General features: G+C 39.9%; 1 protein-coding gene and 1 long non-coding RNA gene across 2 annotated transcripts in view; one reads left to right on the forward strand and one right to left on the reverse strand.

Moving 5' to 3' along the window:
* Positions 1-358: 358 nt before the first annotated feature.
* Positions 359-5,400, forward strand: LOC132863079 (uncharacterized). Its single transcript, XR_009650090.1, has 4 exons — positions 359-653; positions 1,784-1,836; positions 2,770-2,818; positions 2,954-5,400. It is a non-coding gene; the product is annotated as an uncharacterized LOC132863079 (long non-coding RNA).
* A 5,651-nt stretch (positions 5,401-11,051) lies between these two features.
* Positions 11,052-19,716, reverse strand: part of epb41l4a (erythrocyte membrane protein band 4.1 like 4A) — a 38,489-nt gene continuing 29,824 nt past the window's right edge. Inside the window, exons 13-23 of the mRNA XM_060896335.1 lie at positions 16,916-17,006; positions 16,719-16,802; positions 16,272-16,385; positions 14,478-14,525; positions 13,958-14,035; positions 13,628-13,747; positions 13,026-13,073; positions 12,797-12,865; positions 12,368-12,478; positions 12,190-12,268; positions 11,052-11,755 (exon numbers count right to left, since the gene is read on the reverse strand). Of these exons, the coding sequence (XP_060752318.1) occupies positions 11,645-11,755; positions 12,190-12,268; positions 12,368-12,478; positions 12,797-12,865; positions 13,026-13,073; positions 13,628-13,747; positions 13,958-14,035; positions 14,478-14,525; positions 16,272-16,385; positions 16,719-16,802; positions 16,916-17,006 (953 nt within the window). The 3' untranslated portion in view covers positions 11,052-11,644. The remainder of the gene's footprint in view (positions 11,756-12,189; positions 12,269-12,367; positions 12,479-12,796; positions 12,866-13,025; positions 13,074-13,627; positions 13,748-13,957; positions 14,036-14,477; positions 14,526-16,271; positions 16,386-16,718; positions 16,803-16,915; positions 17,007-19,716) is intronic.

A 19,716-nucleotide genomic window follows, 5' to 3' on the forward strand; every position in this document is an offset into this window, starting at 1 on the left:
CAGTTATATGGCTATTTACTCAAACAATAGCTAAATGATTTTTATTTTATCTTTAAACAGAAATACAAGGATCGTTGTCTCTTTAAAGCACAACAGCTATTTATTTCAGTTCTAACTAACAGAATCCTCGCGTCCTTATTGGTTAACGGTAAAAAAAAAAAAAAAGCTCTGACCAATCAGCGATATTTCCGGCCGGAACTAAACTGTTGGCTTTATGGCATCGCGCTCTGATTGGACGCGTTCCAAACCAGCCTTTATCCCTGTATAGGGCTACTAGATAGAGTGTAAATAAAGTACAACCTACTCCCTACGTAGTGCACTTTGCTAATAATTTTAGTGCGATTTGGAACGGAGGCCTTTCTCGTCAGACTGAGGGGAGCCTGGACGACTGTTCTTGCTGCCGTGCCGAGTAAGCAGTCTGTCTGAGGCTGCAGTGCAGCCCGTAAGGGGCTCCTGGCCCCACGCCATTCATATCAGTCTGGATTATATTCAAACAGCATTGAATATTAAACCGCTCACCACGACGTCTTGGTGAAACCCGTTAGAAGGTGTAATTTTCCGGAGCATTTTCATGCACCACGTACAAGGCTGTATTTCACTATTTGCAGGTGGAAACTTGGGCTGAAAGCGGACAAGAAAAGCAGATTTTAACTGTAAGTTTGCATCCTGACCGAATCCTGAGCTGTAGCTTCAGACTAAAAGCGTTGACACGTGTTTACTGACTGGCGCCGTTTGCCCGTGTTTTATATAAAACGTATGATTTAATGACTCTCGGGTCACAAAAGGACTTCACGAGTTCGAGACTATTTTAAAAGCTAATTAGGTTTCTGTGCCTTTTGATTTGTGGGTCGTTTGTTGTTAAATAAACAAGTCTGAATACGAAACACTGGGTAATTTTAAATAAAAAGACGATCTCTAATACGGCGTTGAACCCAAACTGTAACCCGTCGTTGCTGTCGTTACAGTTAGCTTTGCTAGCTAACGCCATTCCATAGAACTAGCCGAGCTTCGTTAGCTTTGCTAGCTTAGCAAGCCGTTTCTTTGTTCAGGAAACTGAGCTTCAAAGCATAAATTCGGGTCTTTGTAGCCGAACGACACCGTGGTGGTCAAATTTGTCCGTTTTTAATGTCGTTCCTTTCTTTACAGAGAAGAAAACGTACATTTTTATCCGGTTTTAATTAGCATTTAACTTTGTATTTAGCAGCGCGAGGCGAAGGCGGTTGAATCGTTTGCGCTCTCGTTAGCAATGCTGTGGAAATATGGCTAGTCTCTGTACTTAAGGTGCTTTTATTTTAAATGTAGAATGTTTTGGTAAAGTGTCTGTCTCGGTCTTGTAGCCGTCTATAAAACGTGCCAGACACGAATGCTAAATGTGTCCAGCACACAGACACACAGAGGTTTCCTTTGATGGTGGATTTTATATAACGAGGAATTCTCTCTGAAACTTTGGGATATTTTGCTCATTTGTTTGTCCAGTCAGGAACATGACTCGAGCTCGTCTCAGACATTGATTTTTTTTTTTCCCCCCTTTTAATTTATGATTATTTCTGGGCTCCAGCAGCTCTATGGCTTTCTCTAGCCTACACATAGCCAGCTGCAGGGGCTGATGAGGTCATACAGGCGGGCTGCGACATGCCAGTGTGTCTCCCATCTTAAAATGCTTTATGCGTCCACACACACACACACACACACACACACACACACCAAGGGCAAAGCACAGTCTGTTCCATTAAAGCTGCAGCCACATTCAAGAGACACCCCTCTATCTTATTTTGTCTCCTAGAGATCTCCAGTCCTCTGCAGTACAAGAGCCACTCCCGCAGACCGACAATCATGGTGAGCTTGTGCATCTTTCCCAAAAAATGAAGCATTTTCATAATACATTTGTTGTTGCATTAAAATGTGTACCGGTTGATAACACACGTCCTTGCTTTCTCATTGCTTATTTTTTTGCATGCATGCATTCGGATGTCTTTTCTTTTCAGTTTATCTTTGATCTCTATTGGAATTTCTTTTTATTAGCCCCTGATTGATTTTTTTTTATTATTTTTTTTATTGATTCAGTTTCTTCTGCCTTCCTGTTATAGTACCTTCTTTGGATTTCCTTTCATCTAGTCAGAATCTGCAGCAGTACCAGGCAATGTTGGGCACCATTGCCAGTGTTCCTTGCTCAGTTAGAAGTTTGCATTTTCCTGACTGTGCGCGCGCTGCAGCAGCACTGAGGGTTCATCGGGTTCGCAGTGGCGGGTAGAGACAGGACGGGAGGAGGGAGAAGGGGGGGTAGTGACCTCTTTTTACTTGGCTTGGAAACGCTCCAGAGCTGCAGTCGGGGAAGCAGAATAGAAAGGATTTGAACAGGTGCCGGGGCTGTGCTATTGTGGCCATGTGTGCTTTTGCTTATGGATGATCAGTTTTCTTAGTTTGTCTCTTAGGATTTGGTACGGCTGTCTCCTGAGCTCCTTTTGGGTCGAGATCAATCGGGGATGTTACACATTCCTTATTTGGAAAAGTCTGTGGTCTGATGTATTGGAGGAAAGATCCAATTACAGTTAGTCTAACTCTCATCTGACAGCGACTAAATATGCTCCACCCCTAAAGGCATTGGCTTTGATTGTTGCTAAGCTTATTGTCCTTTGCCACTTCGCACAATGGTCAGAAATGCACCAGGGGTAAATGTTCTCATGTCGTTAGCGTGTTTGTGTGCTGTTTGTCATTCCAATACCAAAATTGTTAATAGCCCTCATGTTTTTTTTTCTCTCTCTCTTCAAGCTTCCTGCTGCAGAATTAAACTGACAGGAGCAATGGAGGATCCCCAGAGGTATGTTCCAGTACTCCAAATCTCAAAACAACCAGTACGGAATTAAGATTGAACAGAAAACTGGCTGTATGAGCTGCAGATGCCTTGGCACATCACCTCCTCTCTCTTCTCTTTCATGTCTCCTCTCTGTCTCAGGGTTAACATCTGGGCCCCTGTGCAGGCCTGGGCGATGGGGCGCCACAGCGAAAATTCAGCTTTCCTTCAGCTGGATGTAGGATAGAAGTTGTTTATTAACATGGAATCTTCTTTAAAGAGCCTTCTTGTATAGTTTCTGTTTTTCCTAAATTGTGTATATTCTCATTTTTATGGTATGTGATAAAGATGAAATATGACTGTGGGGCCATTTTCCTCCCCATCTGTGTGATTTTTTTAATACTATGATAGAAACGCTCGGGACTCTAAGCCTTGATAAGTTCACGTTCTTGGGAGGACACAAAGTAGCGGCAAGCACCACAAAGCACCTCGCGACAGAGCTGACAGATTTGGAGCTGTACAGACCTGCAAGTCTGCATCGTTTACAACCTCCAAAGGGCCGAGAACATCTGCAGCAGCATGTCACCCACTTGTCCACTACCTACAGAAGCAAGATCCTTTATTATATATTTTGTTAATTGTTTTTTTTTCCCCCTCCCCTCAGTGTTGGTACCATTGTGTTTCTCCACAGACTCTCTGAAACTTCAGTATTTAATACGTTCCAATGTTACATCTTCAGTCACATTGCTAGGGATAAATACATCGGGAGGGAGAAATAAACGATCAATATACCCACAAGCCAAGTCCACACTTTTTCCAGCACACTAATCTCTGCCAGATTTCATCAGTCAGTTTGTCCATTTGTTTCTTTATTTTCAGATCCACTTTAAACTACAGCAACTGATCTTGTCTTCACACACTAACTACTGAAACTTATAACACACATTCAACAGTATTTACTGAGGCTAAGAGTCCCCAAATTCCCATGCAGTTACTAGACGCTTTGTAGTACACAGTAATTTTAAAAACGTTTTTTTAACTTTGCTTTGATGAATTTTTTTGGCTTCTTTTTTCTTTTGTTTTGTTTTTTTTTCTTTTGCTTTGCCGGTATATTAAAGTGTAATCATGTGCGTTGTGATATAGAAGTAGCTGTAGAAACCGCATTGTTTCCTTGTGGTAAGTGATTGAGATGCTGCCACGGATTTGAGACACTGATGAATGGTGCTATTTTGGACTTTAATCTGCTCCTTGGTAAGGTAGCTGAGATGGTTATTTCATATCTCTTCACGTCTGGAGAAGGTGTTTGGTTCTTTGTCGTATGGTCGTTGTAACTTGGTCTGGATCGACTTTTTAATTTTTTTCCTTCTCCCCTTCCCTCCTGCCTCCGCCCCTCCTTCCGTCCTTCCACCCACTGTCGTTTCTGTGCGGCTTTCTCTTTGGACTAAACGAAAAATAAATAAAGAAAATGATGTGTACAAAGAAAACTAAGACCACAAAATATTTTTCTCAGAGGAGTCTCTTTAAAGAGGGTGATTTAAAAATAAATAATAAAAAAAATAAAAGGTAAAAAAATTTAAAAAAAGAACAGCGGGAGCAATCACAAAACTGCAATTATTAATGTTTATACCCTTAAGGTCAAGAGCTTATACGAGGCATTAGTCGCACTTACTGGCTCTAGATCATTTGGCAGTGGCAAAATAGCATACCATCTTGTGAGCATTTTTTCCTTGATAGTACTATGTCAAGGACCTGTCTCCAGGAACGTCTTTAGCACTTAAAGAATGGAACGTTGGGCAGAGAGTTGGTTTCTTTTGTCTTTTGCTTAATATGTCAATCTGTTCACCCAGAAAAAGGCACCAGCTTTCCTGTAGGACAGTTCCAAAAAAAATCATACTTTGTTCCCCCTCCCACATGAATTCGTCCATGGAAAGGTTGGTTTAGGCTTAAAATCAGCTGCATAGTCTTTACCAGACAGTAATTAGAAGATGCTTCTCGCAGCCAAGACCCTCACATCTCACAGCACACGACCTGATCATGCTCTTTTCCTAAGCTAAAATGTAGCACTGATGAATTAGTGTTCATCGACGGATGGTTTTTGTGAACGACTCGTAGGTCACCTTGAGGATAGAAACCAAAAAGCTTTCTCTTTATTTTGGGTGATTCAGTAGCAAGCTGTCGTCCTTCAGTATTTGCAGTTTTGTCTTTGCTTCCAGTTAAACGTATACTTTTAAACAAATCCCAAATCGACAACCAACTTGAAAGCCCACTTTAGTTTCTTTGTCTTTTCTTTTTTTTTTCCCCCACTACCGTGGGAACCTTCCCAGCTTGCTCTAGATCTTCCCTAGTGCATCGGCTGCATGCTTTCCGCTTTGATTCGTTTTCATCTTCGTCTGGACTGTTTGCATTTTCTCTTTTCATAGGCTAGGTATTCTAGCTCCTGTAAATAGCGTAGATTAGGTAGGGTCTGATGTTGAAATACTATAATAACTATTGGTGTAAAAAGATACAAAAAAAAAAAAGTCAGCTTGTGATCAATAACAAAGCATTATGTATTGTACAAGTAATTTTGACCATTTAAGCGGTAATCCAATAAACATGCAAGCTCTCAAGGTGGTTTTTGTGTCTGTTTTTTTTCCCTTTGCCCTTTGCGCTAAGTAAGAAGAAAGATTTCCCTTAAACTCCAAAATATTTGGACAATTGACCTATAAGCAGTCAATGCAAGTGCCTTTGTTAGGCTAAAAAAAAACAGTCCTATCAGAGAGCTAGACTTTGCTAGAAAATGTCTAATAAGCCTGGCCAAGTCTGGAACAGGTTTCTTTGGCCAGATGAAATAGCAGAATGGTGCGCGTTATTCTGTCAAGCATGGTGGAGGCAGTGTTATGGCATGAGTACAGTATGTACAGCTGCTAATCGAACTGGTTCGCTGGTGTTTATTGATGACGTGACTGCTGATAGAAATAGAATGAATTGTGTGGTGTATTGAGCTGCTATAAGTTCTGCTCAGATGCAGTCAAATGCTGCAAAAAGCGATGGATGAACGCACGCTGCTTCACAGTACAGATGGATAATGACCTCGGTGAAAGCAACCCATTAAAGGTAAAGAAGTGGAATGGTCAGTCAACTGACCTTAGCTCAATTGAGCATGCTTTTCATTTACTGAAGACACGTGGGAAAGCGGAAAACTAAGGGTGAGTGCAGTAAAGCTATAGCAAAGCATATCTAGGGATTGAGCATTTGGACATGTTTCAATTATTTGCATCCAAGTATTCAAAATAACGCTTTATTTCAAATTGTTTGTTTTGTTTGAATAGCCCTTCAATAGCCCTTCAAAAAACTGTGTCACTGATGTCACTAAATACTTATGGACCTGACTGTACTGTAGGTGGATTAGCGACCATTCCGTCTCCTGAAAACCTCCCTTCCGGACCTGGTTCCAGATTAAGTCTGGCTAGTTTACACCCAGCTTTTTTTTTTGTACCATTCCCCTCAGATCATGCATGTTCCTACTGTAAGCCTTAAGCTCTGAAGTTCACTCAAGTTAACAAACAAGTCCCTTCACAAGCCCCATGACAAGTTCTTAATAATACCCACAAAAGGGTATTATCATTATCATCAGCCTTTATTTCAGCATCTTATTTCCAACTCGTGCTCTTATGCAGTAGATTTTCCACTAAATGGTGGAAAATAAACTCCACAATAATAACCAGTTTCATTAGAAACCTCTCTTTGTGGTGCCCTTCTGAAGGGAATGAAACATCTCTCAGTTTTTAGTCACATGGAAACTGCTGCAAGGAAACTAAAGTTGCACAAAGCCTCGCTGATCTCGACCCACTTAGAATTAGTCCTCAACACAGACACCTTAGTCTTTTGGTTTTTCATGTTCATTTTTTTTGCAGTTTGGAAAATGCCAGTATGCACAAATGTTTTCTCTTCAATATTTCTAACAGCTTTCTATGAGGCAGGAGGTGTGGCTTTGAAATTTTGGCTTGAAGTGTGTGTCATTTTTGGCTTTATCTGAACGATTGGTTATGATTATGAAATATAAAATGATGAGATCTGCTCTCCAGTGAACATAAAAACATCTTTTCCTTCTTGGACTAAATCGTATTTGTATCGATTCCTAGCACAAAAAGGCCTTTCACTGCCAATGTGTTACCAGTAGTGTGTGTTACGTGCTCACATAACGTTAATGCTTTTAACCAAGTTGAGGGCGAATTAATAAGGTGTCCATTTCTCAGTTAATGGGTACGCATGAACTACTGCCAGGGTGAAGGTTAAGTAAAATAGCAGTCATAGCCGTACCTCGATTAAAGGACACCAAGGAACTGAAAGTTCTATAGTAAGATTTGTTGTTTCAGAGATTAAAAAAAAAAGCTTCAACTCTTTTGACTTCCGATACTGTAAGTTCACATCATTCCACCTGATTGTGATTAACCTTCCTCAAGATGTTCTCTTCCTAGATCTCTTTTATCCTCTTCCAAGGACATCCATATCACACTTCCAGGTAGCAACTTCACAGGGTGCTTATCTCCTAGACATGCCACAGACAAAGATAAAGGGCACCAGACGAAGACATGCAGGAGTTTAACTCCCGAGTCCTTTGAGGTCGGTCTGTCTGGTGAAAATCAGAAAACAGCTAAAGCACCAACAAAAATCCTGCTGCATTCCCACAAATATTCTCCATACCATTTAGCCAAAACATTGCTTGAGAGATCCAGCCCAGATATGAACATGTTCAAGACCTCATATTCCTCAAGACAGACCATTTTTTGCTTGGTGCTTAACTCGGTTCCTCAGTTTTGAGAAATGACCTTGTGGCTGAAAACATGAAAACATCACGAGCTTTAGAATGATGATGTTCATTCATTCATTCATCTTCTACCACTTATCCAAACTACCTCGGGTCACGGGGAGCCTGTGCCTATCTCAGGCGTCATCGGGCATCAAGGCAGGATACACCCTGGACGGAGTGCCAACCCATCGCAGGGCACACACACACACACTCATTCACACACTAGGGACAATTTTCCAGAGATGCCAATCAACCTACCATGCATGTCTTTGGACCGGGGGAGGAAACCGGAGTACCCGGAGGAAACCCCCGAGGCACGGGGAGAACATGCAAACTCCACACACACAAGGCGGAGGCAGGAATCGAACCCCAACCCTAGAGGTGTGAGGTGAACGTGCTAACCACTAAGCCACCGTGCTCCCAGAATGATGATGTGTTACAGTTTTATGGCTAAAAGGAGACAATGGCTTTTGGAGACTTGAGGACTAGTCATAACCTTAAAGGAGGAGTTCCCATTTCTGTCCTCAGTGCTCCTCATTGGAAACAAGATTTATTGATTTATTGATGTGCTCAACACAAGTGTACTAGTCATTTATGACATAATTTGTGTTATCTGTGTTTTTTTTTTTGTTTTGTTTTTTTTTTTTTGCTCCAAGTTGCCTGATTTAATTCTGGTTTTATGATAAGTTGAAAAATATCCAAGAACCATGAGCAGGAAAGCCTACTATAAGAACAATGCAAGGATTTACAAAGCTGAGCTTTAATGGCTGGAAAAACCATTAAGTCCACATGAATGATGGTTATTCGCTTTGCTAATTTGATAATAGGTCTCCACACAGGAAAGGGTGAAATCCTGTTTATGCAAGACCCTGTGCAGAAAGCTGTTGTCCTCAAGGACCCACAGGATGCTTTCGGGTTGCCAGATGCAGCCTAAACTGTTTCCATTCCCAAACAAAAAAAAAAAAAAAATAAATAAAAAAAAAAATGGAGAGAACTGTTGCTCTGAAAAACATGGTTAAACATCATTGTGATGAGATGAGGCCATCTGTAAACTGTTAGGGTTTCTGGGTTTATGAGAAAAAAAAAAACAGGTCTATGCCCAAGAATGGCTGCAGAGAATAAAATACAAACCTTTCCATAATGCCTTTAAAATCTTTTCAACATTGAAAGCTCCCATGGGGTGAAAAACGTCCGTCCCAAATCACAAGTAAGAATCTCAGCGCTCTCTGAATCTCGCCCCTCCCTTCCACATTTTCACAATCCATCGAGGTGAACGAGTGCATTTGGCATACATTTGTTGGAGCTCTGCCACAACGCACAGAACTCTCTTCCTGCTGTGGCTTCAGTGCAGATGTATTAGAACAGCGGACACGGTTTACGTACGCACGTTTACTAAACAAAATTACTACTAGTTGCAGTTTTAAGAAGACACATTTGTGTTCATCTCAACCAAAATGAACCACCAGGGTTTGCTTTTGCCAGACCAAACATGTTCCTACTGTAGACTAAACTTAACCAGTGCTAAGTCAGTGCTAGATCGAGTTGAGATGAGGACACAGCTCAGTAAAAGTAAACATTAAATCCAGCGGCCTCACAGAAACAAAGCTTGCCCATCAGAAATACAGAAGGCTTTAAATCTAAACGTCTCAGACAATTCTATGTAACCTCAATATCATGACCTTTTCAGACTGAATACACTGGTAGTTTAACAATGTCGATAGCTTCTAAAGCTGCATAAGGCCTTAACAAATTCTTAAATTACACATTAAGGCTTGGTGAAATCTTTGGTATTTGGCTTTCATCCAAAATCTTTGAGTTCAATTAGGTTCAAGCAGAGAAGGGCACAGAGCTCAGAAACTCAGGTCTGAAGCAAAGATTCTTATAATAAAATACTTCTGGATGTACGTTGTGTTTGTAACCAACAAACAACTACCACTTGGGTTCAGTATGTCGTTTGACAAAAGTTGCTGTGTTCTTCTAAATAAGGCATGTTTCTGTTCAATACAGCTGTTTTTTTCCTGTCTTTCTGCTTGTACTGTAGTAACAGAGGATTTGGTTGTTTTAGCAAGAGCTTAAAATACTACAATATTCTGTGACGCAAGTGTCCACGTGTTCACAGATCATTTACTGGTCGAAACTGTAGAAAATCTAAACATGTTTCATATAAAGTCCACAATAAAAAATGCCTGCGATCCCATCCGTTGTTAATTTACCTGACTCCATTCCAGTGCTCCTGCAATCCTGTCCAGGATTATATGATTACTGAATAAACTGTACAAATTTATTTTTTAACACCGACTAAGAGCAAATTATACAAACATTCCAGTTTTTTAAAACATTCCCTATCAGTTGGAATGACTGATGCTTCTTCTGAAAGAATCTGAATTACTGAGCCAATAGAAATTGTTAAGTGTCTCCCCCTAATGGCGAGAAATTGTAAACACTGGACATCTGGTCTGAAATGGTCAAGCTGGAAATGGTCAGTTAATCCCTGGAAGGAACAATTCTGAAATGACCTCCACCAAAAATACTGAGCATTTAATGTGTGACTAAAAAGGCAACGTATAAAAAGATACATACATATGTGTGTGTGTGTGTGTGTGTGTGTGTGTGTATGTATATATATATATATATATATATACACAGTATATATATACAGTATATATATACTATATATATATATATATATATATATATATATATATATATATATATATACTATATATATATATATATATATATATATATATATATATATATATATATATATATATAAAACCAATTTATATTTTATATATATTTTATATATAAAACCAATAACTAACCATTGATTTCCATCACAATCGGATTACTCAGGAGATTAAAATCCGTGTTTGTTTTTTTTTTTTACATTCAGAAGGACCTCGATGTAAAACTGTGTCCCTTTACCATTTCTATATTCATGATGTATATGTATTATTTTTTTTTGTATTTAATTTGTACAACTGTACAAATTCTGCATCTTTTATTTTCAGCCCCTTAAATTTGGACCGTGAATGTACAACTCTACAAATTTTTGTGTCCATCTTTGATAAAGAACAAAGATCAGGTGTAAAAGCAGAGAAACTAAGTGATCTGTGATCAGTGATCCGTTTAAAAACTACTCAAATATTATATACCTTTAGCTCCCTTGGCAGCGTCCCCTTCTGTTGGGACGTCATGTTCTTGCTGATGTCACCGTGGTGCTCCATGTTCTATTTGTTGATGATGGCGATTAAATGTGTTCCATGATACGGCTAACGTTTTGGAAATTTGTAACTCTTTTGCTTTTTCCATACCTTTAACGAGTGAGACGTCGTGCCTGCTTTGTAAGCTCCGCTTTCGGCGGTTTGTATGAAACTGAGAAGATGTGAAGTAAAAACCCACGGAAACAGCTGACCTTTATTTTGAGGTTAATTAGAAGAATTTCATGGATGACAGCTTCTTGACTCGATGATTACTCTGGAACATGAGATTGAACATTTTGAGCACACTTGCCATTTTAACAAAAGGTGTGTAGACTTTTTAAATATAAACCATTTATTGAGTCTCCGGCTCAACTACAGCTAAACATATCCAGTGTATTTCCTAACAGCAAAGAAAGACAATACAAAGACTTACAGCAGCAACAGTTTTCTACAGAAATTGTAGTTAGTCTACGGTCAGAGGACACAAATACAAATCTGTCTGTGTGATAATATCCACATGTACGATAACGAGCTCGAGAATATTTAATACTGTATAAAAATGTCCAAACCAGTGTGCTGTGTAACACCTTAAAGACTGTGCAGTGTTCGCTATATAAATGATTCATTATCCTTCTGATTGTCAGAATAGAATGAGTGGTTTTTAAAACACTTGTCATCATGTTCGTTCAACTACAAAATGGCTTTTTTTTTTTTTTTTTAAATGAACACTAACTTATTTATTAGACAAGCTCTTGTCCGTCTGATATTTCCACTTATTAGTGTTGAATACTTCCAGGTCTCAGAGTATGGTCCGTTACCTCGCCTAACCTTCCGTGGTGAAAGTCAGGAAAGGGGTCATGTTTCGTTTTTCACCCGAGTGCTGTGTGGGTTTATCGCTGACTTGATGCTGCTTTTTGTCTCCTGTCCAGAGCTCTCTGACAGGTTGTCTTTGGAGCCATTCTTCTTCTGCTCAAAGAAAAACACAGACATTTTTAAACAGGACTGTAAAAACATCTCACAGCATCGCTCATTTCTGAGCACATACAAATACTGTCTAGCCTTCGTGAACAGTAAGAGCAGTTGGTATGTACTGTATGGTAACATACTCGGTATATCTGTTCCTCTCATTAAAGCCATTTTATACCCTATTTGTCAAACCCCATGTCACACAATAGCCTCCTTTGCAGCTTATAATCACTGGTTGGCTTAACACCCTCAGAGAAGATGTCTATCTGCCCTCTTCTGCATACAGACCACACAGACCATTACACTCTCTTACACGCCTGGATGTCTGTGTCAGAATGTTGAAATAAGAAACAGCAGACTTGAGATAATAACCTCATATTCACATATACAGTACGTGTATGACGGTGTTTTCTCTAAATAAATCCAGGCCTCACCTGTGAGGTGGCAGTACTGGACCCGGTAATGTCTACGGTGCGTGTAACAGGAAGCGGAGGCACCAGATCAGTCCGAGAGCTAAAAAAAAAAAAGTTAAGTTGTTTCTTTTGTCGATGTGAATGACCTATTGAAGGGAAACGTGATCTTTGAATTGAACAAAATTATTCCTGGACTCACTTGACCTCTGAGAGGACAGACCTCTCTCCGTCGGAGTAGTGCGAGCGCCGGTACTGTCGGTAGCTCCGGGGAGAGTGAGAGTGCCGGATACGGATCGGGTCACCTTGAGTTCTGAAATGAGATATCCGGTCATTTTAAAAGACAGTAAGGAAAATAGGATCAAAAGCTTTTTTTTTCCCCAGTGATGTAACTGGTAAAATCACAACATGAGCCATATTTTGTGCTTAAAGTTGCTACCATTTAAACGGTCACGAGGGCATGAATTTTGTCTAGATTAATTTTGTCTACCGTTTCCGGTAATCTCTTTGCATTTCTGCTGCTCCCTTTAAGACACTGATATAAAATAACATTAAAAACCTTCATATAGATCCTTGTTCAACCGTTACACAATAAGTGTAGTGGATAATCATACTTAATAAAGTCACTCACTCTACTTTCTTATATGGAATCTCCTTCAGCTGATCCTCTGACAAACCGGATGGATCCACCAACTCCTTCCTGAACACACACACACACACACACACACACACACACACACACACACACACAATTATTACAACCATGACGGAGTGAGTCATCCAAAGTGTTGCATCTGTCTGCTAGGAGCAAGTAAACACGTTCACATGAGCTTTTATCAGAGCTACTCATCGCTACTTACTGTATGTGCTTCCACAGCTGCTCTTTAGCTTGAACATCTGGACTTCTTCTACAAAAAAATAAAAAAAATAAAAGTATAGTCACTTATTAACACCCGGCAAGACAAAGAGTAAACATAATGCACAAATGAGCTGCTGTTCAGTTTTTTTTTGTTCCCCCTCACGTGTAATTTTTCTTCGGCAAAACCTATCATCGTAACCCCCACAATTCCGAGCGCTTTCCCAGAAGAGAATAACAGGATTTTAGAGGATCTTTGCTTCTTCCTCTTCTGTCGAAGGCAGATTTTCCGTGCCACAGTCTTGCTCATTGAGGATAAACACAATCACATTTAAACATAAGGCTAATATTAATCTTTGCATGATGAACCTTTTGTATTATGTTTCTTCTTGTCTGTAAAGCTGCCTTGAGACGCTGTCCAATGTCCATTGTTAAAAGCGCTATACAAATAAATCTGAATTGGATTGAATTCATTCGGACCGCAGGTTTTTTTGTATGTTAATAATTTCATCAGTATTTGTTTCTCCAGCAAAACTAATATGAGATGGAACCCACAAACAAGTGCTTTTAGAAACCACTGCTGTGTTTGCAATCAGAAATACTAACGATCTAGAGCGATGGCGTGAGCGACGATGGTTAGGGTCGTTCGGGTTTTTCTCCTTTTGCCTGCGAAGCACAGCCTCCCACTGCGGCCCGGAATCTACCATCTCGTTCTCCTGTCGGGATCTACAGCGTACACATACAAACAACGGTTACAGACCAAAATCTTCTTATGTGTAGATGTTAAATTAGACAGACAACGTGTCAATCTTTCCTATTTAACAAGTTAACGGCAGGCATTTAACCACAACTGTGCATGCATTCTATATGAAGACCATTAAGACCGATTTCCTCGTGTGTTGATTTTAGTGAGTGGAGAAAGAAAAGTCTCTGTACCGGTTCCTCTTTTTACGATGCTCTCGGTTGGAATTCTCCGACTCACTGCCGCTGCTTGTGTTGCCACGGGAACGTGACCTGAGGGGACAAAAGAGAGGGGTTAAAAGTTGCTGAGAGGGCAAATTGTTCTCTAGATAGATTCTAGATAGACAAAGGGACGGACAGAGACAGACAGACAGACAGAGACAAACAGACAGAGAGACCGAGAGAGACGGACAGAGAGAGAGAGCGAGAGAGAGAGAGAGAGAGAGAGACGGACAGAGAGAGAGATAGAGAGAGAGAGAGAGACGGACAGAGAGAAACAGAGATGGACAGAGAGAGAGACGGACAGAGAGAGAGAGAGATGGACAGAGAGACGGACAGAGAGAGAGAGAGAGAAAAAAATCCTACTATTTACGTTTAAAAGTTTTCTTCAGTAACTACAGTGGTGGTGATAATAATTATAATAATTATAATAATAATAATAATAATAATAATAATAATAATAATAATAATGTGTATGTTGTCGTGTCCTGCCCACCTTCTCCGGTGCTGTTTGCTGGATGGATCCTCACTGCTCTGGCCTTTCCTGCAAGAGCAAACGATCATAGCAGTTCCCTCAGTCAATGTCTTTACAAATTCAGGCTGTGAGATAAGCTCCCTATGCGCTTTGATGCTTGAGATGTACTTATTTATTCTTAGGGTTTCTTTCATCAGTGCCTTGCCTCGGGATGGATCTAGGCGGCTCTCTGCCCCGACTCGAAAGCTCTAGGATATTCATGATCTGAATGTCTGTATGCTTTCCAGCCTGGGAGTCAAAGGAAATCATGCAGCATGACGACGTGCTGGACAAACGGTGTTTTGTAGATATTAAGAGCTGAAACACTTCAAGTGTTTTCTAAGAGCGTCTCTTAAAAAAAACAACAATGAATAAAGTGTGTCAGTGTGTTTTTATCTGGTCTGCATTTTTTCCCAGCTCAATATATTCAAGAGCTACAAACTACTGACTTGAATGAGAAAACATTGTTACACAGATTTCTCACTAGAGGGAGTCCAAGTACCATTATATATTTAGACAAACACAGAAAGTTTAAAATATCACAAATAAATCAAAGTGGAATTCCTTATTTTATGTACCGTAGTCTAGCTTTGTTAGGAGCTCAGAATTCTTCAGGTTTGAGCAATTTGCAAGCAGCAGAGTCAGAATCAGCTCTAGCAGGTACAGCTGTACTTAGCCTGTATAATTTCTACCTGATTTGGCTTTCATTGACGGAGGAAAAAAGAAAAGAGTCTTTAGTCGTGATTGGAGATTAGAGGTCTTAGTAATGTCTTAGCAGGCTGCAAAGCAAAGCAAAGACTTCATGTAAAATTCACCAGATGATGTAAAGCTTACAGGACAGCTACATATACAATAGTGACAATGACAAAACATTTGTTTACGCAACCTACGAATGCAATAAGTAAGGAATAACACACTCCAGACCATAAGTGTTCCAGGTGGTGTGTTCTAGTCATATAACCACATGGTCTGGATGGAGTGTGTTCTGATTTGAAAGCGATAATGTCTAATTTATGGATGTAAAAATAATGTTTTTTTTTGTTAAATCTGTTTAATATTAATCTTAGATTACATGGTACGTTTGCCGTACACATCCCTGTGTATGATGCTTGTTTGAATGTGGTATTGTTTCAATAGTCAATCATTAATACAACCCTATAGTTCACGTTACGCCTGGAACTATTCCCTGAACCGTGCTGTTCTACAAATAAATATTTTATTGGGCTCATTTTTTGTACCCTGTGACCGATAGTGATCTTATAATCCTGCTGAAGTCACGTATTATGTACCCTTTACTGCATTTCCTGCTCCAACATGCTTGGATCAGCTCATATACAGCTTGATAATTAGCTTACACGGTTGTGTCAGTGTGAGGGAATGATCAGAAATATGCACGACTTGAACCGGGAACACCTGTGAATCGTGCTTAACCATCCTGTGCTGCATGAAACACACCTGAGCTGACTCACTGGCAAACACATGGGTGTATTAGTGCTTGGAAAATGACCCCAGGATTGAAAGACATCATACTGTGTGATTTTAAATAGAACTTTTTTCCCGTATTAGATTATGCCTTAAAATAAAAACACTTTCTGAATATCTTGGCATAATGTTTTTTTTTCCTTTTTTCCAGCTTTAATCTGATATGTAATACTAATGGGAAAATTGTTAATTGAATAATAACAGCTCCTTGTAGGTAGGTGTTTCTTAGGCAGGTACACACATGTGAATATCACACACACACACACACACACACACACACACACACACCTGTACCTGTGCCTGGAGGAGTTCGTAACCTCGTTCTCGCTGCCTCCTGAGGGCGAACGTCTGCGTGTGTTCGGGAATTTGGGAGATTTGTTTCGCTCGCTGGCCGAGTTATACAACCCGCTGAGGAAAAACAAAGAACGACAGACTTTCACACTGAAACTATGGCGTGAAATAAAAGGGAAACTGGTAAATCCAAAGCTGTTGGCATTTTCTTCAGAAAGCTTAGCTCGTGTTCTGAAGTAATGGGAGACACAGTTGGCAACTAATACCTTTATACTGATTTGTGATTTGTTTTCATAAAGGGTTGGAAGGGAAAGTCGACTTAATCCAAAACTTGATCTTTATCTTGCAATAAGTCGTGGCTTGTGTGTATTTGTGCATGTTTGCGTGCATTCAGGCAGGATTATCCGGACCTTTAACCACATTTAAGCACGACCTCTATTTTAACCGTACCTCTGTGGTGCGTTCTCGTCCCAGGGGGCCGTGTGCCTGCTTGGCTGGTCCTCTGAAACGCTCTCCGTCTTGGACACTTTGGGGCTTGGACAAAATAATACAACGTTTTAATCTCACACTGTTATACGGAATTGATAATAGGTGTACGATCTGCTTCACTGCACAGTCTTTTATCAAAGTGTGGATGAGGTCAGTACCTCCTGGCTGGTGGGAGTGTGCTGGCTTTAGCCTGGCCTTCACCCAGGGAATTTCCTGCCTTTGTGACTGATCGGCTCCCATTGTTCAAGCCTAGAAGACACATTGAAGGAGTCTGTGCACTATTTCACTTTTAGATTAATGTTACAGCACCACAGCACAATCCATCACTGTCAGGATTAAGCATACGTTACAGTGGCTGTGGGGATCCATCACTGAATAAAGTCACTCTGTAAAGTTAGAGATCTAATTATCTCAGGCTGAAACTGCTGACTAACTCATGCATGCTTTAGTAGAGCAGTAAAAGATGACTCAAGAGTTATGAAGAGAACTCCTTTCATACCTTTCAGTTAGAATCTGAGCCAAAGTTGTTTTTGGTTTGTTTGCCCTTTTGTTTGGCTTTATACTTAATCAAGTGTGTGTCAGAATCCAAAATAACCAGAGCCTAGCAAATATGTAATTAGGTTAGGATAGGAAATCCTTAATAAATAAGTTAGATAATTATGTACATAACTTCTTTAAAGATTTCTGCATCACTTCTAGTGTATTTTACGTTTTTTTCCCCACTGGCCTGAATATCCACAACTCATGGCATCACGACTCAAATGTGCCCAAAATCAGCCTCCAGTTGGGAATTAGCATCGAAACACTTTCTCGTTGCAACTGCACCTCACTAGGATCCGTGCCCTCGCTCTGTGACATTTAGACAGGACCGGTATCACAGGAAGAGGGCTAGACGTGGACAATTTCTAACCTCTACAACCTTAAGAAATTATTGTGGCTCCAGATTCTCATTACTCACCCTTGTAACTATATACTATAATTCTTAGTCATGACTGAATGATATTCCTTAAGATAAATAACTAATGGCTTGCTTTCCCTGCAAGAACTGCAGTTATTTATTTATTTATTTATTTATTTATTTATTTATTTATTTATCTTTGCATCAGCTGGATGTCTACGCTACACTGGAACCCGATTAACTAACAAGCCGATTTTACATAGCTAACTGTGTCAGTTAATGATGAGAAAATTTAGCAGCTCTCCACATCAGTTCTTTCTGGAGAAGATTAGACACCCATGTTCTATAATGTCCTTGTTTGCTATAGCATTAAACGTTTCCTTTCAGAGGAACTAAGTGTTCCAGCATGACAATTTCCTCCAGTCTTTGTACACATGGTCTGAGAAGGTTGGAGTGGAAGATCTCGAGTGTCCTGCACAGAGCCCTGACCTCAACCCCACTGAACACATTTACAATAAACTGGAAGGTAAACTGTTCCACAGACCTCCTCATCTAACATCAGTACTCATTAACTCTATTTCTATTGCAGCTGAAAGAGCACGAATCCCCAAAGTCGTGCTCCAAATACCAAGTGGAAAGCCTTCTCAGAAGAGTTAAGGTTATAACAGAAGAGAGGAACATGCACGTTATAGGTGTGATGGTCAGGTGGCTGCAAACTTAACCTGTGGTCGCCATCATTTTAAGATGAACTATAATGTTCCTACGAGCTTAGTGTTAATAATTACAATGTTCATCCTCATTAATGAGCCTTTAAGTGGTTAATAATCTTGGGTTTGAAATTGTTACATTAAATCTCTTATTATTAAAGGTGGGGTCTCCGTTGTTTGAGAAATGCTTCAGAAAACTGAGTCGGGACGACAAACTAAACAAAAATCAAAACAAACGTGTAGCCAATGAGCAGAAAGGGGCGTGTCTTGTCAATATGTGCGAAGAGAGTGTTCAGTGCGCATGTGTGACATTAGCTGAAAGCGGTTTTAACATTGACATGGAGGATAAAAACAAAGAAAGAAAGAGAAGAAAGTCTTACGATAAGGCAAGAAGTAGGACGTGTTAATATAGGATCAGCTTTCCAGCGCTGGAGAGAACTGAAGGAGCAGGAAGTTGGTCACATATTCAAAGATTGGAGTTTCCCGAGTCAATAACTCCTGAGCTAAACACTGTTACTACACAAATAACACCTCTTTTCTATCGTAGTAATGTAGAGACGCAGCTACAACCGCGTTTTGTGGAGTTATTGACTCTGGAAACTCCAATCTGTGAATATGCGACCAACTTTACTTAAGACGCCGAGGCGCTTTTTTCCTTCTCGATAGGTGAGTAACATTGGTTTTGTTTTGTTACACAGAACTAATATATGCTGTCCTTTGCATGATTGTTTGTGTGTCATTTTTGCTTGTTTGTTTATCTGCAATCGTATTGTTCTTCACTTCAGCTATGATAAAGACACATTTCTTTCCATTAGTTGCCTGGGTTATGTATGTATGTGTGGGTGGAGCTATCAATACAGGGGTGGGACCCATTTGGGTTAGGGGCGTGTTTGTTTTGGTGATTTCAAATGTCAACATTGGCTTTCAAACAACGGAGACCCCACCTTTAACACAAAATCTGAATAATAAAATGACAAAGAAATTCTTTATAGCGTTGTATTTGTGTCTTTAAATGAAAAAGTACATGTCTTTTTAAATCTCACCTCAATCCGCTTTGAGAAGTCTATTTCAAAATGTGTCTTTTTTATTCTCACATCTGACATGCATCTGTTCATATTCTTGCAGGCTAAATAGCAATCAAGTCTTTTTTTTTTGGCTTGCATTCACCGAACCCTAATCAACACTCCTTGTTTGTCTATGAAACCCTTCGTTTTACATGTGCATGAAGAAAAGGAAACGAAATAGGACCTTAGATACTCAAAATCTGCAATGAAACTGAAGTCGTCTTATTGGTGAGGATGCTTAAAATGGTGGAGGACGTTTATACCGATTTCAACAATCGCAATAATTTTAC

The sequence above is a fragment of the Tachysurus vachellii genome, chromosome 20 (genome assembly GCF_030014155.1).
Source record: "Tachysurus vachellii isolate PV-2020 chromosome 20, HZAU_Pvac_v1, whole genome shotgun sequence".
Classification (NCBI taxonomy): domain Eukaryota; kingdom Metazoa; phylum Chordata; class Actinopteri; order Siluriformes; family Bagridae; genus Tachysurus; species Tachysurus vachellii.